This window comes from Ovis aries, chromosome 25 (assembly GCF_016772045.2).
Source record: "Ovis aries strain OAR_USU_Benz2616 breed Rambouillet chromosome 25, ARS-UI_Ramb_v3.0, whole genome shotgun sequence".
Taxonomy (NCBI): Eukaryota; Metazoa; Chordata; class Mammalia; order Artiodactyla; family Bovidae; genus Ovis; species Ovis aries.
In genome coordinates this window covers 42,892,971-42,915,430 of record NC_056078.1, presented here as the reverse complement: position 1 = coordinate 42,915,430, position 22,460 = coordinate 42,892,971, and the positions used below count along the sequence as shown (strand labels likewise).

The following is a 22,460-nucleotide window of genomic DNA, read 5'->3' as shown; positions in this document are numbered from 1 at the left end:
TGTCATTTCTACCCTTTTGCCTCAGTTTTGTCTTCGGAGACTCCTGTTTAGAGTCTAGGAGTTTTCTGTGAAAGGCACTAGTGTTAAACACCAGTATTTAATATTCCTCCTTTTACCCTCGGATTTATGGTTAGGGTTTGTATTTTATGGCTTTTCTTTCTGGAGGACAAGATTAGTGCATTTTTTAAATTAAAATGAAGTGTAAATTGTAATTATTTAGAATTTGTCTGAGTGGCAAAGAATTTTGGAGTTTGGCTGTCCACGTGTGTGCGTGGGTCAGTCGCTCAGTCGTGTCTGACTCTTTACTACCCCGTGGACTGTAGCCCACCAGGCTCCTCTGTCCATGGAATTCTCCAGGCAGGAATAGTGGAGTGGGTAGCTATTCCCTTCTCCGGGGGATCTTCCTGACCCAGGGAAAGAACCTGAGTCTCCTGCACTGCAGGCAGATCCTTTACCAACAGAGAATTGGCAATTTTGTGGAAGTTTCTAATTTCCTCGGGTTTTTTTCCTTATTATTAACCTCATATGCTAAGGATAATAGTAACTAATGTGGGTTAATTCAGATTTGTATGTTCCTTAGTGCCCTGAAATAGGTGTAACCTGGAACAAATCCACAGAGCACTTAGAGCAGAATGGGTCTGCTTTTTCAGTGCCAGTGAGGACGTGATCCGGCATACTGCAGGCGTCGTTTGGATGCGCACCCATGCTAACCAGTGCCTCGTCATCTTCACTTTCTGATGGTTTTTATCATAGTTTGTTTTGTTTGGAATTAACGATGAAAGGGAGTTAGTTATTGTTCGAGGAATTAAGTTGAAAAGGTATATATGCTTAGATGACTTTCCTGTGTTTTCATCCATCAGAGATGTTTATTTGTGAGGTCAAAGAAAAACAAACTTATTTTAGGAGGCTGACTGCATGGCTGAGATGATGATATTATAGCAGAGGGAAGTGGATAAAAGATTAAGCAACCAAAAGAAAGACAAAAACAAGAACAAAATTGAGTCAGAAAGGAAGAGCCATGTACAGCATTTTGGAATCATAGCATATTAGAGATAAAAGGGACCCAGGAAGTCATCTGTTCCAGCTGCCTACTAAAACAGTCGACTCCGTAATACCCATTAACAGACAGAGACTAGACAGGCCGGGTGATGGGAATCCGCTGTTGGACCGCACTCTTCCCATCGTGGGCTGCTTGTGTTATTGTCTGATACTTTAATGCACTGAAAACGTCTGTCTTCCAGAAATCTCCCTACCATGCCAAATCCCATTCCTGGTTCTTCTTTCTGGAGCTGAATCTAATTTTCTTTAACATTTGACCCTCCTTCATGTATCTTAATGTTTTCTTGATCCACCCCCCACCTCTAACAATGCACATAAGTACATATTAAACTACTCATTTCGCATGTGATATGGATTGTAAACCCTTTAAACTCTGCGCTTATCATACCCTAAGCAATTGGTCCTTCTTAAAATATGGTGCCTAGAACTAAAGTAACAATCTGCTGTGTCATCTGCCCAGAGTAGAGTTTCTCGACTCTGGTATTAGTCTCTGATAGGCATCCATGTGAGTACAGAGGGCTGCCTCTCTCGGCTCTGGTATTAGTCTCTGATAGGCATCCATGTGAGTACAGAGGGCTGCCTCTCTCGGCTCTGGTATTAGTCTCTGGTAGGCATCCATGTGAGTACAGAGGGCTGCCTCTCTCGGCTCTGGTATTAGTCTCTGGTAGGCATCCATGTGAGTACAGAGGGCTGCCTCTCTCGGCTCTGGTATTAGTCTCTGGTAGGCATCCGTGTGAGTACAGAGGGCTGCCTCTCTCGGCTCTGGTATTAGTCTCTGGTAGGCATCCATGTGAGTACAGAGGGCTGCCTCTCTCGGCTCTGGTATTAGTCTCTGGTAGGCATCCATGTGAGTACAGAGGGCTGCCTCTCTCGGCTCTGGTATTAGTCTCTGATAGGCATCCATGTGAGTACAGAGGGCTGCCTCTCTCGGCTCTGGTATTAGTCTCTGGTAGGCATCCATGTGAGTACAGAGGGCTGCCTCTCTCGGCTCTGGTATTAGTCTCTGGTAGGCATCCATGTGAGTACAGAGGGCTGCCTCTCTCGGCTCTGGTATTAGTCTCTGGTAGGCATCCATGTGAGTACAGAGGGCTGCCTCTCTCGGCTCTGGTATTAGTCTCTGGTAGGCATCCATGTGAGTACAGAGGGCTGCCTCTCTCGGCTCTGGTATTAGTCTCTGGTAGGCATCCATGTGAGTACAGAGGGCTGCCTCTCTCGGCTCTGGTATTAGTCTCTGGTAGGCATCCATGTGAGTACAGAGGGCTGCCTCTCTCGGCTCTGGTATTAGTCTCTGGTAGGCATCCATGTGAGTACAGAGGGCTGCCTCTCTCGGCTCTGGTATTAGTCTCTGGTAGGCATCCATGTGAGTACAGAGGGCTGCCTCTCTCGGCTCTGGTATTAGTCTCTGATAGGCATCCATGTGAGTACAGAGGGCTGCCTCTCTCGGCTCTGGTATTAGTCTCTGATAGGCATCCATGTGAGTACAGAGGGCTGCCTCTCTCGGCTCTGGTATTAGTCTCTGGTAGGCATCCATGTGAGTACAGAGGGCTGCCTCTCTCGGCTCTGGTATTAGTCTCTGGTAGGCATCCGTGTGAGTACAGAGGGCTGCCTCTCTCGGCTCTGGTATTAGTCTCTGGTAGGCATCCATGTGAGTACAGAGGGCTGCCTCTCTCGGCTCTGGTATTAGTCTCTGGTAGGCATCCATGTGAGTACAGAGGGCTGCCTCTCTCGGCTCTGGTATTAGTCTCTGGTAGGCATCCATGTGAGTACAGAGGGCTGCCTCTCTCGGCTCTGGTATTAGTCTCTGGTAGGCATCCATGTGAGTACAGAGGGCTGCCTCTCTCGGCTCTGGTATTAGTCTCTGATAGGCATCCATGTGAGTACAGAGGGCTGCCTCTCTCGGCTCTGGTATTAGTCTCTGATAGGCATCCATGTGAGTACAGAGGGCTGCCTCTCTCGGCTCTGGTATTAGTCTCTGATAGGCATCCATGTGAGTACAGAGGGCTGCCTCTCTCGGCTCTGGTATTAGTCTCTGATAGGCATCCATGTGAGTACAGAGGGCTGCCTCTCTCGGCTCTGGTATTAGTCTCTGATAGGCATCCATGTGAGTACAGAGGGCTGCCTCTCTCGGCTCTGGTATTAGTCTCTGGTAGGCATCCATGTGAGTACAGAGGGCTGCCTCTCTCAGCTCTGGTATTAGTCTCTGATAGGCATCCGTGTGAGTACAGAGGGCTGCCTCTCTCGGCTCTGGTATTAGTCTCTGATAGGCATCCGTGTGAGTACAGAGGGCTGCCTCTCTCGGCTCTGGTATTAGTCTCTGGTAGGCATCCATGTGAGTACAGAGGGCTGCCTCTCTCGGCTCTGGTATTAGTCTCTGATAGGCATCCATGTGAGTACAGAGGGCTGCCTCTCTCGGCTCTGGTATTAGTCTCTGATAGGCATCCGTGTGAGTACAGAGGGCTGCCTCTCTCGGCTCTGGTATTAGTCTCTGATAGGCATCCGTGTGAGTACAGAGGGCTGCCTCTCTCGGCTCTGGTATTAGTCTCTGGTAGGCATCCATGTGAGTACAGAGGGCTGCCTCTCTCGGCTCTGGTATTAGTCTCTGGTAGGCATCCATGTTTGGTGCATGTCGATTTTACAGATCTTTCAGAGGAATTGTTTTTAATTTAGCTCAGAATCGCTCCTCTGTCTCTGCGTTCGTTTGGCACTAATGTCAAAGGGCACCTATTTGTATACCATCTGGGAGAGAAGGGATTGGTGAGGGTGCTGTGTCCATAAGATAATTCTGCCCCTTTAGGAAGATCAAGATAGTCCCCTTAACCTAGATAGGCAGAATTTAACTTGATACTTTTAAAACGTTTTTTTTTTTCATTTCATTGATTCTTGTTTTAGTTGCTTCATAAGTGGGTTGGAGAATGTAATTAAAATCCATCTCCGACATCCCACAGAACCAGAAACGTGTGTTCACTTGAAGAGAGAGGATGAAAAAGAGATGAGGACTGTTTGGTTTTCCCAAGAGCACAGAGCTAAATAGATACCAGGAAGCTAGAGGCTTTTCTGACTTCCGAATTTCTGGCGTTATAGTTAACCCTGTGATTATCAGTAAATATCTTAGTGCTGCTGCTAAGTCGCTTAAGTCGTGTCTGACTCTGTGCGACCCCATAGACGGCAGCCCACCAGGCTCCCCCGTCCCTGGGATTCTCCAGGCAAGAACGCTGCAGTGGGTTGCCATTTCCTTCTCCAATGCATGAAAATGAAAAGTGAAAGTGAAGTCACTCAGTTGTGTCCAACTGTTAGCCACCCCATGGACTGCAGCCTACCAGGCTCCTCCATCCATGGGATTTTCCAGGCAAGAGTACTGGAGTGGGGTGCCATTGCCTTCTCCAAAATATCTTAGTGGCTTAATTAATCACAGAGAACCAGAATAATGTTTAATTCCTGGGGCAGTGGTGTGAAGAATTTGCTGGGGACAGAAGGGGAAACCTATTAGAAAGTTGAAGGATGCTTATTAAAAAAAAAAAACTAGTTTCTAGCAGTTTCATAATTTTATTGAGAAGTGACAACTACAGTCACAGAGAATAGTTGACAACAGATGAGATTTCTGGATCATGCTTCTTTATCTTTCCCATAGTATCCTCACAGATGATCTCCCTTGGAATAAAACAGCTAGGAAAGGAGGATTTCTCCCCCCTTCCGAAAGGAAACTAAAAAGAATCAAACTTTCTCCAAGAGATTTGGGAAGTAATGTTTCTAAAAGTATAGCTTACCTCAGGCTTTCTGGATTCAGATCTCTGTTGCTGCATTTACTAGTATTAGGTTACTTAAATGCCTGTTGTGCTTTTGTTTCCTTATCTGTAAAAGGGAGATAGTAATAGGGATGTTGTGAAGATTAAATGAGTACAAATGAAGCTTTTAGAACTACAGTGAATAACCTGGATTGGAGCCTTACTAGAAGTATATTTGGACTCATTGATACCAGGATGAGAGCAAATCCCAATAAATAAATAGAGCTCCCCAGCTGAATTGTTTTATTGTTTTTTTTTTAATGTAATTATTCTAAAAATATGCAAGTCCCCTCCAAAAAGTTTATGCCATGCTATGAAAGGGGTTTATATCTGTTACATTCCGTTGCATTCTATTATGGTTTAAATGGAGAAAAAAAATCTAAGAAAAAATGTCATCATCAACTGCTATTAATAAAAAGGAATTTTTAGTATTAGTTTTATGTGACACAGGAACCTTTATGAGGAAGTGAAGACCCAAAGAAACAGATCTATGTACTTTTATGATAGGTTTGGAGAAGAATAGACAGTCATGGAGGAATATGAGGTGTAAAAAAGCATGGAGTAACTATAGTAAACTGCAGGAAACAGCAGGTCTGGTCGTTAGAATTCTCCTTGGCATTTCTTTGTCTTCAGAGATAAGAATGCTCCTTTCTTCCAGGCATAGGTAGTGTCCCTCACGTGAGAGTTTTATGGCTTGTTTCAGGCAAGAAGCATGAGAGGGGGAGGAAGTCAGAGTGACCTTTCTGCTTCTGTCATTTTCTCAGACTTCTTCAGCTTAAAATATTCAATATGCCAGGGTGCCAAATTTGGGAGTAGTTCATCTGAACCCTGTGTACACCTTAGTGACCACGGTTTATGAAAAGGAAAGAGAATAATTGTGACTTGCAGGTGCTGCGCTTACCTGTCAGTTTCACTAATATAAAAATATTAGCGTGTCATTAAGACACCCCCCTACACATGCACACACAGTTTCCAAACTAGTGAAAATAGAGCCCCTCTGAGCATCGTATATAATTTTTTGGGTCTCTTTTTTCTGCTTTTTTCCTTAGGTTGCCAATTCTAGCATAATAATAACATTTCTTAGATCCTAAGTTTTAAAAACATTTCGAGAAATTTTTCAACTTTTAAAGAGGAGAAACTTAAACGGGTACAGTCACTGTGGAAAACAGTATGGTGGTTTCTCAAAAAACTAAAAATAGAATTACCGTATGACCCAGTAATTCCACTCCTGGGTATATATCCAAAAGAAGCCGAAAGCTTATTTGAAAAGATACATGCACCCTAATGTTGATAGCACATTCACAGCTGCCAAGATACAGGAACAATCCAAGTGTCCATCAAGAAATGATGGTTGAAGAGATTGTGACACACACAGACACACAGTGGAGCGCTGCTCAGTCATAAAGAAGAGCAACGCCTCGCCGTTTGAAGCAGCATGGATGGACTTGGAGGGCATTATGCTGAGAAGTGAAATAAGTCAGACAGAGAAAGACAAATACTGTATCATATCACTTATATGTGAAATCTAAAAAATACAGTAAACTCCTGGATATAACAAAAAAGAAGCTGACTCACAGATACAGAGAGTAAACTAGTGCTTACCAGTGATGGCAGGGATAGGGTGGGGAGTTGAAGATACCAACTGTTGGATGTTAGATAGGCCCAAGGATGTTACAACATGGGGAACATAGTCAATATTTTGTAAGAACTGTAAATAGAAAGTAACCTTTAAAAATTGTATAAAAATATTTTTTAAAAAACAAAAAGGGGAGAAACTGGTATTTTGTAGGGGCAAACCAATTTTCAAGACAGTATATGATCCCATTTTAATTTAGATATGTATATTTATATATTTGAATAAGAAAAATTGGGGGAGACCGTCCCAGGAATGTGAAGAGAAAGCATCTATTTCTGACTTTTGAGATTTGGAATAGTTTCAGTTTTCTTTTCTAGTTAATCTGTATTGTCAGACTTTTCTGTAGGGAAATACTTACCATTGAAAAAATAAATGAGGAAGTATCTTTTTAAATTATAGATGTGAGAAACTCCTGACTCGATTGCATGTCACTTACGAAGGTACCATAGAAGCAAACGGCCAAGGCATGCTGCAGGTAGGTGAATCACAGTGGTGGGGGTGTGGGGGGAGGCTCTGTCGTCAGGCTTCTGACAGCGAAGGAAATTTGAAAAGCTGCTTATCTTCTTCTAAGTTGACTTAATGCAAACAAGCATCGTAGCAGAATGGAGAAGGACACTGAACAGGTCATCTTGACAGCCTGGGTAATGCTGTTACCTGCTGGCGTGCGTTCTCTGTATCCTACACGTGCCTCTTTAAAACGCCTTTGACAGAAAACCCCAAGATCTGGACAACATCAGGCCCCTCGGTTCAGACACAGATTGTAAATTGACAGTGGAGGAAGCTCCCAGGGTGTAGTCTTGACAAGCTGTCACCAGACACTTTTGTTCTTTTCCTTTAAAGGCTCTTGCTCTGCCCTAAATAATGACCAGCTTGAGATGTTTTTCTGCCACCAACCTTGCTTGGGTCTAGGAGGCAGACATCTAAAACTGATTGATAAGAAAGTCCTCTCTCCCATATGTGATAGTTTTAGGTTTGTGAGCCAAATACACTTGCTATCTCACTGCTGACTCTCGATGTCCTGTTTTAGAGCAGGTAATGTTGTCCATCTCTCAATTTTTATTATTCTATGTTACTGCCATTACTTAAAAATATATTTTAGGAAAAAGGAGTTCACAAATAAAACGTTTTGTGTATCTAGCTTTAAATTGTAATGCCTAACCTGAACATGTGCTTTCCTTTTGCTTTATAGTGATCTTTAAAAATAAAAAATCACTAATCAGAGATGGAATGTGAGTGCTTTGTGTTCTGTCTTATTTATGAGAGCATTGTAATCCTGATTTTCTTTGAAAGAAACTTGTATACCATTTCATTTTTGCTGAGAACAGCTGATTTTTCTTCAGAGCCTTATGTTTATATAGGGTTAGAAGTTAAATAATGCAGTTATTAAATAATGGACAGTTTGTTTGAATGTGGACTATTTTTAAAATATTTATTATAAAATGACCTGACTGATTTGCATTTGGCTAGTTACTTCATGCGTATGCTTTAGGTAGGTGCCTACATTCTTTTTAGAATGACCTTTTATTTAGACATATTTGTGTTTAATATTTTCAAAGAGTCAGACTGTATTTTGTTTTAAATCACCTTCGTCCAGTGATGAAGATTATAGACTAAAATACTTAGGATAACTGAATTAATTTTTGTCCTGTACTTAAGTTTTTCCAGAATTTGTATTTAATAAGTCCCTTTTCTTCTATATAATAAAGCAATAATTTTGAAATAGGGCTAAAATTTGTTTTGAATGACTATCGCTTTCCCCCCACATTTCCGTCTTGACAAGTTTCTTAGCTACATTGACATCTTGGATTAACTGAGGGAGGCTAATACACACGAAATAAACAAAGCTGCTGCTTGCTAGCACCACAGGAATGCTGACCTTTCATTGCAGTACAAGTCAGCAAGGAATTATTCAGCAACATTCAAGGCTGAGATTCTCCCCACTTCTTGGAATGTATTGTAGATAAGTGTGAAACCTTGGTGATTAAAAGAATACCATAAAGGTTTCTATTTATTTTTCTCCCTGCGCATGCCATGTATCCCCAGGAGATCAGGGAATATTGTATTGCAGTGCTCCAAAGCTCCTGGTGTAGCGTATAAATTGCATTATGCTGAATGGCAACAACAACAAAACCTCTCTAAGGAGTGTTATCATTTCTCTCTTCATCAAGTTATAATTCAGAAACTAAGTAAGCTGAACAAGTAGCTTTAAAGTAAAGTGAGTTGGAAAAAGGCTAAAAATAAAGAAGCACTCGTATGCTTGTTTTCATGTACTGAGACAGGTTTCTCACCTGTCATAGAGAGCCGTTGATTAAGAACTTTTTTAAGTAGAAGAAACTTTGATTTTCTAAAAGACTCCTGCTTTCAGAGGCATGCTGAGTTTATTTCTGTGCATCCCTTTTAAGTAAGAAATGTTGGCCTTTTATTCAGAGAATGAACAGTAGCATGCACACTAACTGTATTTCATTTATCATCTTCAAGGACGATATAGATTGAATAGAGCTTGTCTCTTAAATTTAGTTATGTATCTTGTTCCAGTAACAATTAAGTTTAGCTGATCTCAGAACTTCTTTGTTTCTCATTTCTATTCTGAGTACCATGATGTTTAGCCAGTCTCTCAGTTTTCAAGAGCTGTCCGTTTTGTTTGTTTGCTGGGCCTCATCCCCGCCCCGCCACCCCACTGACCTGTTCGAGGCCCTAGGAGTGCTTCTTGTCTAAACTACTCACTGCTCACCTAACCAGTCTTTCTGCTTTTCCGTTTCCAGTTCATTCCTTGAACTCTAGTCTAAAGTATCTTCCTAAAACACAGATACAGTTGTTATTTTTCTTGGAATCTTTCTCAGAATCTTCAGAATCCAGTGTAAATCCCGTGGCCAGCTCGTTACCCACTGCGACTCTCCAGGTACTGCGCTTTGCAGCAGGCGTGAGGAGCCTGCTTGCCGCTCTCTTCACGCAGCTCTTTCTTTGCTCGGGGTTTTTCCCATGTCCTTGTGCGGTAGTTCCTTCAGCCTGAATGTCAGCAAATTCTCAGTGGAGTGCCGCACCCTTTTGTAATGCCCCCTGTTCCCCCCATGCTCCACTTCTAGTTAACTGTCTTATTTTGGAAGGAACAAATACATCCTAATAGGTTCTTTGATAATCATCTTACCGTTCTGACAATGTGCCTGACTCCCATCTAGACTGTAACTGCTGTGAAGTCAGGAACCACGTCTTACTCATCTTTGTATCCCATAGTTCTCCGCATGTCTCATTAATATTTGATGAATATTAAAGCAATTTAAGCAATGAGTCACCCAATGTGTAAAGACTTTATGTGCGGTAGGTGACTATTTCTAATCAGTAGACTAGTTTAATGAAAATTATTTTTCTATATCAGCTAAAGTTTTAATGTTGATTCATTATGCCACAATATAAGCCTAAATATATATGATTCACTGTGGTGACTTATTTCAAAAACTTGTCCAGTCATATTTTTCAGTATTTTCTAAGTTCTTGTGTAATGAAAGAAGACTACTTTATCTTCTCCTGATTTCTCTCTTTTCACGTATATTTCTACAAGTCAGAAGATTCATATTCCTGGGAATTTCCTGGTGGTCCTGTGGCTTCCACACTCCCAATTCAGGAGACCTGGGTTTGATCCCAGGTCAGGGAGCTGAATTCCACATGCTGCAGCTAAGACCCAGTGCAACAAAGTAAATAAATAATAAATATTTAAAAATTCATATTCTTGTTTCACTTTTGTAAAATAGGCCTCACAGGACCATTTCATCTAATTGCTTTAAAGAATACAAGTTTTAAGAAATCTTATACAATAGTCTGAAAGGATACATGAAATCATAGGAAGTCTATGTATTCGTCTTTGCAGCCTGTTTTTGGCACCGACCTAAAGCCCTGTGATCTCCTGTGTGGTGAGGGCACTGGGAATGCCTTTTGCTCTGATGTTTGGTCTCTGACCCCAGTTCCTAACTAAGAGTGTCTGAACCCCTGGAAATTTCCCAGTATGTCTTTGTTCTAATAACACAACTCTCGGTGGGCTCCTGGGCACCTTCAGTATGGGGTCTGGGCACCGGAAGGACTACGCCATGATTATAAGTTTGGGACTTTGTGCCCCACCCCCCATCCTCTGGGAAAGCGAGAGGATCTAGAGACTCAGATAATGATTGGTCATGCGAATGTGCTGAAGCTTCCATAAAAACTTTCAAAGTACGGGATTTGGAGAGCTTTGGGGCTGGCGAATGTGTGGAGGCACTGGGAGATGACTTGCCTGGAAAGGGTGTGGGCTCTGTGCCCCTTCCCGTGTGCCTGGCCCTGGTGTCTACATCCGGCTGTTCATCTGTGTGTGTGCTTAGCCACTCAGTCGTGTCTGACTCTGCGACCCCATGGACTGTAGCCCGCCAGATTCCTCTGTCCATGGGGGTTCTCCAGGCAAGAATACTGGAATGGGTTGCCATGCCCTCCTTCAGGGGTGGAGGCATCAACCCAGGGATCAGACCCTGTTCTCCCACATTGCAGGCAGATTCTTTACCATCTGGGCTGCCATGGAAACCCTGTTCATCTGTATCCTCTACTTTATCCTTCGCAGTAAATCAGTAAGTGAAAGTGTTACCCTGAATTCTGTGAGCTATCCTAGCAAGTCATCAAACCTTGGAAGGGGATAATGGAAACTATGATTTACAGCTGGTGAACTCGAAGTACCAGTCTGGGGCTTGAAATTGGCATCTGAACTGGAGCAGTCTTGTAGGACTGAATCCTTGGCCTGTGTGATCATTCACTGACTCCTGGTAGAGAGTGTCAGAACTGAATTGGATTGTAGGACATCCAGCTGGTTGTTGCAGAATTGTGGAAAATCCACGCATCTGGTGTCAGAAGTGGTGTGAGTGTGGTAGTAGTGTGAGAGTAAAGAAGAGACCCAGGAGTGAGTTCTTCCTATACAGTGTAGAAGTCTCTGTTACATTACTTACTAAATTCTGGGTTTTTCATTGTATGTGACTATGTATGTACACAATTTGTTGTATATGTGTAATCTTAGTTCAGTTCAGTTGCTTAGTCATGTCCGACACTTTGTGACCTTGTGGACTGCAGCATGCCAGGCTTCCCTGTCCATCAACTCCCGGAGTTTACTCAAACTCATGTCCATTGCATTGGTGATGCCATCCAACAATTTCATCCTCTGTCGTCCCCTTCTCCTCCCACCTTCAGTCTTTCGCAGCATCAGGGTCTTTTCCAGTGAGTCAGTTCTTTGCATCAGGTGGCCAAAGTATTGGAGTTTCAGCTTCAGCATCAGTCCTTCCAATGAATATTCAGGACTGATTTCCTTTAGGATTGACTGGTTGGATCTCCTTGCGGTCCAAGGGACTCTCAAGAGTCTTCTCCAACCCCACAGTTCAGAAGCATCAATTCTTTGACGCTCAGCTTTCTTTATAGTCCAACTCTCACATCCATATGTGACTATTGGAAAAACCATAGCTTTGACTAGACGGACCTTTGTTGGTAAAGTAATGTCTCGGCTTTTGAATATGCTGTCTAGGTTGGTCATAGCTTTTCTTCCAAGGACCAACCAGATGCCATGATCTTAGTTTTCTGATTGTTGAGTTTTAAGCCAACTTTTTCACTCTCCTCTTTCACTTTCATCAAGAGGCTCTTTAGTTCTTCTTTGCTTTCTGCCATAAGGGTGGTGTCATCTGCGTATCTGAGGTGATTGATTATTTCTCCCGGAAATCTTGATTCTAGCTTGTGCTTCTTCCAGCCCAGCGTTTCTCATGATGTACTCTGCATATAAGTTAAATAAGCAGGATAATAATATACAGTCTTGACGTACTCCTTTCCTGATTTAGAACCAGTCTGTTGTTCCATGTCCAGTTCTAACTGTTGCTTCTTGACCTGCGTACAGAACTCCTCAAATAGAATAAGACAGAGTTAGAAACTGTTTCTTACGTGTTGCCCCATAGAGCCTGGCATACTGTTGAGGACATAGTAAGTTTAAGACAAATAATGCTGGCAGGCTGAGTTTGCTTTCTCTTGTTGTTCAGTTGCTAAGTCATATCCAACTCTTTACAACCCCAGGCTTCCCTGTCCTTCACTGTCTTCTAGAGTTCACTTTCTCTTGAGGATTGTCTAACCCACCCGACTTTATTAGTAGGAACTTGGGGATCCCATCATAGTGCTCCATAGAAAACTTACATGAAATTTTAAACTAAATTTCAAGTATTAATTTCTTGTTAAACTAGATTTTTTTTAATCTTCATTTTCCGCCCCTTAGGTGTATTAAAAGAAAAAGTTTGTAATATTTATGCAGTTTGGGGCTTGTGATTGAATTCAGAAGGAAGAAATCTTTATCCCTTAAAAAGTTATTATACTCTGTATAATAGAGTATAATAGGTTCATCCCAGAGCCTATTATGCAGGGTGAAGTAAGTCAGAAAAAGAAGAACAAGTGTCATAGACTAACGCACATGTATGGAATTTAGAAAGATGGTCCTGATGAAATTATTTGCTGGGCACCAATGGAAATGCAGACATGGAGAACAGACTTATGGACACGGGTGGAGGGTGGGCAGGAAGAGGGTGGGATGTATGGAGAGAGTAATGTGGAAACTTATATTATCATATCATTACCATATGCAAAATAGATAGCCATTGGGAACTTGCTGTATGACACAGGGAATTAAAAACAGGGCTCTGTAGCCTAGAGGGGTGGGGTGGGGAGGGAGGTGAGAAGGCAGTTCGATTTTGTAAAGCAGCTATCTTCAATTTAAAAATAAATAAATTTTTTAGAAAAGAAAAAAAATTACTCAGAAAAGGTTACTTCCTAAACTTTTCCGATCTTTTAAGGACAAGTGTTTGATTGCCATGTTATATAAAACAGATGCAGGCTATGTGCCTTGAAGATATCATGGGTTCAGTTCCAGACTACCGCAATAAAGCAAGTCACATGAACTTTTTTGTTTCCCAGTGTTTATAAAAGTTATGTTTACACTATACTGTGGGCTTTTACGTGTCCAATAGCGTTGATGTCTAAGGAAATGTACATGCCTTGATTAAAAAGTACTTCTTGCTAAAAAAATTCCAGCCGTCATCTGAGTCTTCCACAAGTCATAATCTTTTTGCTGGTTGAGGGTTTGAAATATTTCAGGGATTACCAAAATATGACACAAAGTGAGCAAATGCTATTTGTTAAATGGCACCAAGAGCTTTGCTTGATGCAGAGCTGATATAAACATTCAGTTTGTTTTAAAAAAAAAATTGCAGTATCTGTGAAGTGCTATAAAGCAAAGCACAATAAGATGAGATAGGTTTGTGAAATTATATTAATGTCATATGAAGTACGTAAACGGAAGCTGAGTAGTGAGTGGTGGAGAAATGACCTTAAAACCTTTCCAGATAAAACTTCCCTTGATTTGTAGCCCTTGGAGCACAAATAAGGTTTCTAAACAAGAGCCCATATGATTACATTGAGGCTTTTGCCTAAACGCAAATTCTAAGGTTTTGGAATCCAAAGAAATATTCAGAGATGCTAACTGCAGTGAAGTGGAAAGAGTGCAGTCAACCACAATCCAATATCCCTGGGAAGATTGATAATTTGGGGATTGATTTATATAGGGAAGGAAAGGAAGGTCAGAGCTTAGAGGGAGTATTTCTTAATCATAAATGCAGGTATTTGAAATCAGCATTTAACATGTCACATCTTCCCAAATAGGTGGATTTCGCAAACCGTTTTGTCGGAGGTGGTGTGACCAGTGCAGGACTTGTGCAAGAAGAAATCCGCTTTTTAATCAACCCTGAGTTGATTGCTTCACGGCTCTTCACTGAGGTGCTGGATCACAATGAATGTCTTATCATCACAGGTCAGTTCTGAGACATCTGGACACTGGAATAGTTCTCCATCTATGACTATCATGAAGAATAGAGGCCACTCAGTTATAGCTTTTCTTTTCCATGGGCATTGGTCCCAATATTTCTTTTTAAAAACTTTTTATTTTGTATTGAGGTATAGCCAATTAACAATGTTGTGATAGTTTTTGGTGAACAACAGAGGAGTTAGTCTTAATATTTTATTTCATTAATTTATACTTGGTTTTTTTAATTGTTAGTTTCATTTTCATAACCTTGAGTAAGATATTGTATCCCCACATTTTCTTTGTTGGTTTCTTTATCTGAGGAACAGGGGTAAAGATGGTTCAGTTACTCTGTGGTTTGAAAATTTTATGATATAGTACCCTTAAAAAAAAGATAGTGATTTGTCTTTGAGCATGAATCCTATTACTACCCTTTTATTATACTTCCAGAGTGATTTGTTGTCCTTCAGAATGAACACACTAAGTAGAGAAAGCAGTTGCAGTTTGAAGAGGGTCGGTACAACAGTAAGCTTTATAGAAGGGAAATGAATCCGTAACCTTATGTTTATTCTAATTTCTAATCTTAAGAGAAAAAGTGTGATTATCATAGTGCCTCTTTGACTTATGTTAACACGGGAGGAGAAAAGATGGAAACATAGTTAATTTATACTCAGAGGCCTATTACCAGGATTTACAGCATTTTCCTTAAGTTTCTCCAGATTGCAATATCACTATGTCAGAGTATTTTCTTGTGTATAAGCTATCCAAAAAAATGATGGTTAACTCATAACTCTGAAGAAACTCTTAATCAGCCACTGTAGGGAAGGTAAGCCTTTTTTATTCAGGTACCTAAAAGAACATACTGTGTCGCGTCCAGCTGTTTGCAACCCGATGGACTGCGGCCCGCCCGGCTCCTCTGTCCATGGAGTTTTCCAGGCAAGAATACTGGAGTGGGTTGGCATTTCCTTCTCCAGGGGATCTTCCTGACCTAGGGATTGAACTCACATCTCTTGTGTCTCTTGCATGGGCAGGCAGATTCTTTACCACTGTACCACCTAGGAAGTCCCCCTGAGAGGACATTCCCGTATAAAAGCTGTAACCAGCCATCAGCTGGCGATGCTTTTCTTCTTTCTGCAAAAGAAGATTCGTTTCCTCTTTCAGTCTATTCCCACTTTGAGATTAGTGCAGGAGACTCACAGACTAAGTGTAGAAGAATCTGGTTGGCTGTCATTCTCAAAGATTACAGTGGGGCGAAAACCGTCTCCTGTCCTATCAAATGTATAACTCAGCCTAGTCCATCCGCCAAGGGGTACATGACAGGACTAAGACTCGGGGGCCGCAGTGCTCACCTCAGATGCATTTGTAGGCAGCCTACAGGGATGTATCTAAGTTTTGTCCCTTGTGTTCTGCTTTCAGGATTCCCTCTTTGTCTTTCAACTGTTCTATGATGTGTAGATCTCTTTGACTATCCTATTTGGATTCATTGAATGTCTTGAATGTTTATATAAATTTGGTACATTTTTGGCCATTATATCTGTAAGTATTTTTTGTGTTCCTTTCTCTCCTCTTTCTTTCTAGGACTCGTATTATGCATGTGTTGGTTCAGTTCAGTTCAGTCGCTCAGTCGTGTCCGACTCTGCGACCCCGTGGACTGCAGCACGCCAGGCTTCCCTGTCCATCACCACCTCTCGGAGCTTGCTCAAACTCATGTCCATCGAGCTGGTGATGCCACCCAACCATCTCATCCTCTGTCATCCCTGTCTCCTCCTGCCTTCAGTCTTTCCCGGCGTCAGGGTCTTTTCCAATAAGTCATCTCTTCACATCAGGTGGCCAGAGTTGGAGTTCAGTTGGTACATTTGGTGATATCCCACTGGTCTCTGAATTCTGTTCATTTTTCTTCATTCTTTTTGTTTCTGAAACTGGATAATTTTAATTGACTTATCTTTGAGTTCACTGACTCCTCCTTCTGCCATCTCTAATCTGTTTTTTAATCCTTTCAGTGAAATGTTTATTCCAGGTACTATACTCTTCAACTATAGAATTTCTATTTGATTCTTATCTCTATTGAGATTCTCTATTGGTGAGGCATTGTTCTCATATTTTCATTTAGTTATTTAGACATAATTTTCTCTAGTTTTTTTTTTTTTTTGACATATTTAAAACATTTGACTTAAAGTTTCTGTTTAGTAAGCCCAGCATCTGAGCTTCTCAGGGACAGTTACTCATGAATACTTTTGTTCCCTGAAGATGGACCCAACTTTCTTGTTTCTTTGCATGTCTCAATTTTTTGAAAACTGGACATTTTAAATGTGGCAACTCTTGGAATCAGATTTTCTCTTTTCCTCAGAGTTTGTCTTTGTTGCCATTTGTTCAGTGACTTTCCTGATACTGTGAAATCTATATTTCACGTGTGGTCACTGAAGTCTCTGGATGGTTAGATTAGTGGTTAGCTAATGATTAGACGGAGATTTCTTTAAAAGCCTAGAACTTATAAGTCACTCATTCTTCGCCAAAGGGCTCTCTGTTTATGTTGGGGCTCATGTTCAACACTCCACCAGGCAGTTGACACTTCTTCCTGCTTGCATGGAGCTTCAAGATCAGAGTGAGGCTTGCTATCAAGATATACACGGCTCACTGTGTTCACCAATATTCAGTCAGTTTTTCTTTGATAAACTCTTCTCAGACTGCTGCGAGCCTTTGGTTAATCCCTACAGTTCAGAGAAAGATGCTCGCAGGTTTCCCCAGTGTTCAGTTGTTACTGTTTTTATAATAATAATTTTGTAATAATAATTTTATAATGATAATTGTTATTAGTTTATAATAATAATAATTATTATTTTTATGGATAAGGAATTCTGTGCGGTTTTTATGCCATCATTTTCGCTGATGTGTCCTGATCTTTTAGAAGTGCTTGTAGGTGAAAGGGCTTTCAACAAGTTATTCCATACCTTTTAGATAATGCTATATTATTTTTTATAATATCCTTGTGATTCTGCTGTTTTGGTGAGGTAAGGCAAAAAAATAAAAATTGTTGATTGAGTTTGTGGGAAGTTTAGAATGGAACTTCAGCAAAGAAATGTCTTCTTTGATAGAAATGCAGCTATAACCCGAAGCTAATAACCTGAAGCACTCCATCCAGTATTCTGAGGCTGGTCCAAAATGTGCTGAAAGGGAGAGATAAAACCTTTCATTCTCAGCATTGTCTCAACTCACATACTGGTCATCTGTCTGCATTTGTTGTGTATCATGTATGCAGTTAAGAAGGATGCAGTTAGAAGTCATCAGGGGACAAAAAGTGTATGGAACTTCAAACAAAAAAATTAAACTGTCATAAATTCATTGTTGGGCTTATGAATACTTTGAATATTGATCTCAGACTGTTTTAGAGGGTACTGAAGGTCTGGAATGTGATTGTCTCCAGTATTTGAGTGTATCGAATAATACTCTTAAAAGATTTTTAATTTTTAGCTGTTAAGCTAGATTTGAACTGAAGACTCAGAACAAAATATTCCATCCATTTTTAAAGATGAATTTGTAAGAGATGTGTTAGAGTGCAGGGCATCTAAACTGAAAGCTCATCTGTCTCACTTGCTGCGCTTTTGCTGCACGAGAGAAGCAGTCTCCTGCCATTTTCCATCAATGTTTCTGTAAATAAAGGATGTAATTTCCCCTGGGACTAGTAAAACATTAGATTTTTTTCCTTTTTTAAGGATAGTTTCTCCCCAGTCTAAACAAGCTTCATCACTCTGGAGTTATATCTGGTCTGATTCACCTGCAGCCATTGTAAAATAGATGGAAAATCGCAGATCCATGATTCACCTTCCCATCTGTAATCACCGCAGGCTAAGGACACCCGGGGCGACTTTACCTCAGCATTTTCCCCCATATCCACTTAACTCTATTTTAGTGCCTCCTAATTAATATCTGTGATGTGATGTTCCCTTAATGGAAATGGCCATTTCATCATCTATTTGATGTTGGATTTCTGCCATCTCCCTTCTTTGGAGACTCTTAACCATGTACTGCAATCTATCTGCCTGATCAATTCCATTCCTTCAATGATTCATCCAGACTCAGTGAGCTAATGGCTGTGACTGTGCTGCCTGAATCTGTAGAAGAGTTTGAGAAATTGGAAATAAATTAAATTTATCGTCATTGTGGGGCATCTGGTTGGTATCAGACTTTTAAATGAATATGAAACAGGTCGTGCAAACAGGCAGATACTTTTATCCAGACAGTGTTATTCCTCTACTTGCTGTAATTCTCCCTGGAGCAGTCATGAGTTAAAACCTTTCAATAAGTATGGATAGAGGGAAGGAATTAAAAACTCTAATCTTCCCCCTGCTTTACTTTTCCCCTAATGTTCCCCCAGAACATCCAATAAATAGCTTCGGTACTAAAAGGTGCTACTGTGGTGCTGTGATATTGTTTTGAAATTTCTGTGAGAACATAAAGAAAATGCCTAGGCATGAAACTTACTGAGCAGAACGTTTGTGTGCTTAATATAAAACCTGCCCTCTAGTGAATCAGATTGTCCTAAGCATCACAGGTCCTTACATCTTTTGTGAGTATCAACAGAATTGATAGAAAGGACAGAAGTGGACCCCCTTGTTTATAGTACTGGTGCTTTTCATTGAGTAACACTAGAGGTGCCCATCGCTACAAAAACAGCCCTCAGTTCCATTCAGTCGCTCAGTCATGTCCAACTCTTTGCGACCCCATGAATTGCAGCACGCCAGGCCTCCCTGTCCATCACCAACTCCCGGAGTTCACTCAAACTCATGTCCATCGAGTTGGTGATGCCATCCAGCCATCTCATCCTCGGTCGTTCCCTTCTCCTCCTGCCCCCAATCCCTCCCAGCATCAGAGTCTTTTCCAATGAGTCAACTCTTCGCATGAGGTGGCCAAAGTACTGGAGCTTCAGCTTCAGCATCATTCCTTCCAAAGAACACCCAGGACTGATCTCCTTTAGAATGGACTGGTTGGATCTCCGTGCAGTCCAAGGGACTCTCAAGAGTCTTCTCCAACACCACAGTTCAAAAGCATCAAACCTTTGGTGCTCAGCTTTCTTCACAGTCCAACTCTCACATCCATACATGACTACTGGAAAAACCATAGCCTTGACTGAAATGAAGTGAAGTCACTCAGTTGTGTCCGACTCTTTGCGACCCCATAGACTGTAGCATACCAGGCTCCTCTGTCCATGGGATTTCCAGGCAACAGTACTGGAGTGGATTGCCATTTCCTTCTCCAGGGGATCTTCCCAACCCAGGGCTCGAACCCAGGTCTCCCACACTGTAGACAGACGCTTTGCAGTCTGAGCCACCTTTATTGGCAAAGTAGTGTCTCTGCTTTTGAATATGCTATCTAGGTTGGTCGGCCCTGCATCTCTACTAATGACACCAGCTGATTGGGAAAAACCCAAGTTCAGTTGGAGTTTGACTTTTCTTAATTTTTATTAGTCATGGGAATGAAAGGCAAGAGTGTTCTTTCTGCTGCATAACCACCACTGTTTTAATGATACTAATAAAATTGGGGTAGATGGTTTTGTATAAACCTTCTTGCTAGGGGCATAACCCATTAGTATATAGAATTTCTTTAATCTCCAATTATCTTTTGCTGTTCTCATCATAAATTTTCATTACTAATAAAAGAAAATAAGAATTTTTCTTACTACTACTAAATCTAAGAACTCATAAAGTTGTAATAAGTTCTTGAAAAGATTTAAATGGGTTCCTTAAGTTTTTAACTTAGGTGAAGATTAATCTTTGAGCATGAAGTCTTAAGGCTATCCCTAGGGAGAGCTATCACAAAGGTCATTCAGACTTTTGTCTCTTCTTTGCTGTTATCATTGTTTACCTCTGCATTTTCAGAAAAGTTTATCAACAAATTTAAATTTTCAACAAGCTAAGGGCAGTTGTCTTTCAGAACAAACAACACAGTTGTGAAAGATGTTTCCTAGAAAACTCAGGATTTAATTTGTTGAGAGCAAAAGCTTCTGTATGTACATTTTTGATTTCCCAAACCTGAAGGAAATAAACCTAGCTTTGTTTCTCATAGGAAAGAAGACAGAAACCGCTCTAAAATGCAATAGAAATTGATCATTGGTATTTTATATTTTTCAGCCACTTTTCAAAAGACAGGTGTTTGTTATCTGTAATTAAGAGATCAGAGTAGGCATTATTATTATTATTATTGCAAAGAATAATAAACAGATTTGCCCACTGCGGGGCCAAAGACAGAAGAAGATTGTTCCCGTCTCTCTGTTTCCAGTCATGCCGGCAGACCAGACTTCTTTCCAGCCTTGCATAAGTGGAGTCAGATGGCTTTGGTTTCTCTAGCATATGTGTCTGCGTGGTCAGTCATGTCCAGCTCTCTGTGACTGCCGGGCTCCTCTGTCCATAGAATTTTCCAGGCAAGAATACTGGAGCAGGTTGCCCTTGTCTCTGGGGGATCTTCCCAATCCAGGGATCGAACCCGTGTCTCTCATGTCCCCCGCACTGGCAGGCAGGTTCTGTTCCAGCTAAGCCACCAGGGAATCCCTTGGTTTCTCTACTCTCTTACAAAGTTAAGTCTGATGACACCAAATACCAACTGAAGGTATTGAAGGGTTTTAAATTTGTTTTATTTGGTTTTCCAGGCAATTCTGTGAGATAAACAATATAAAAATTATTGACAGGCTTGATTTTTAGGTGTTGAAATGCAGTCCAGTGAGATTAGGCTACTCGGGAGTTCACTTTGGGTGATTCCTCACGGCTCTATGCCATGCTCTTGGTAAATGAATTTTTAAATATATGTCAGTTACATAACAGTCCAGATTAAGTATTTCTGGATTCATCTTAACCTCAGTGTACTTCCTGTTTTGCTCATTAATTATGTTTATGCAGCAAGTACTTACTCAGCTGCTCCTGTATTCTTACATTGTGTGTGCGTGATAAGTCACTTCAGTCCTGTCCGACTCTTTGAGACCCCAGGGACTGAGCCCACCAGGCTCCTTGTCTGTGGGATTCTCCAGGCAAGAATACTGGAGTGGGTTGCTGTGCCCTCCTCCAGGGGAAGATGCTAATGTAGGCACAAACGTTAATAATTTATAGTTCCTGCCCTTGAGAAGCTGTCAGTCTAGTGAAGAAGATGGATTACATTTTTAACAGTTTTATTAAAGTATAATTGGCATATAACAAATTATATATATTTAAAGTATACAGTTCGTAAGTTTTGACATATGGCTACTCACATGAAGTCATCTTTTTGCCTGTGTTTTAGTTGGGGTTTCTTTTCTTTTAAATGAATTTCTTTATTCTCGTTGGAGGCTGATTACAGTATTGTGGTGGTTTTTGCCATACATCAGCATGAACCTGCCATGGTATAGTCTTTTACTCTTGAGTTTTGGAGGTGCTTTATATGTTTTAGGTAAGTCTTTTATCAGGTACATGGAATAAATCTTTTCATTATCTTCAATTACTTTTGAAAAACAGAAGTTTCTAATTTTGAAGTCCAGTTTATTAATTTGGAGTTTTGGGTTTTGTTTTGTTTTCGAGGGTTTTTTTTTTTTAAGTTCTTTCTGATTTGATTACTGTAGTTTTATAATAATTTGTGAAATCATTGTGAGCCCTCCAACTTTGTTCTTCAGAGTTGTTTGTTGAATTTATCTACAAAAAAGCTTCTTAGAATTTTAAAAAATAATTTTGTTTACTTACTTACGTGTTTTGGCTGCGCTGGGGGTTCGTTGCTTTGTGCGTGCTTTCTCTAGTTGTGGCGAGTGGGGGCTTCCCTTCAGTGGTGGTGTCTGGGCTCCCCATCGTGGTAGCTTCTCTCACTGTGGAGCACGGGTTCTAGGCACACAGGCTCAGCAGTTGCGACTCACTGGCTTAGTTGCTGCACAGCCTGTGGAAATCTTCTTAGACCAGGGATCAAACCTGGGTGCCCTGTACTGGCAGGCGGATTCATATCCGCTGCACCACCAGGGCAGTCCTAGAAGTTTAATTTAATTAAGGCCATTTTGAATCTACAGATCAGTTTGGGAAGATTTGACTTTTAAAAAAGTTTTGTTGAAGAACAGTTTACCGTCGTGTTGCTGTCCTTTGTGCAGCGCAGTGACTGAGTCATGTGTAGGTCTGCATGCGGCTTCCTCCATGGTCTTCTCCCTTATGGT

General features: G+C 41.1%; 1 protein-coding gene across 3 annotated transcripts in view; it reads left to right on the top strand.

Annotated features, from left to right (window-relative positions):
* PARG (poly(ADP-ribose) glycohydrolase) overlaps positions 1–22,460 on the top strand; it is a 120,206-nt gene that overhangs the window by 70,227 nt on the left and 27,519 nt on the right. For all 3 annotated transcript variants that reach the window (XM_027962356.3, XM_027962355.3, XM_042240804.2), the window contains exons 12-13: positions 6,877–6,952; positions 14,170–14,317. In XM_027962356.3, the coding sequence (XP_027818157.1) occupies positions 6,877–6,952; positions 14,170–14,317 (224 nt within the window). The remainder of the gene's footprint in view (positions 1–6,876; positions 6,953–14,169; positions 14,318–22,460) is intronic.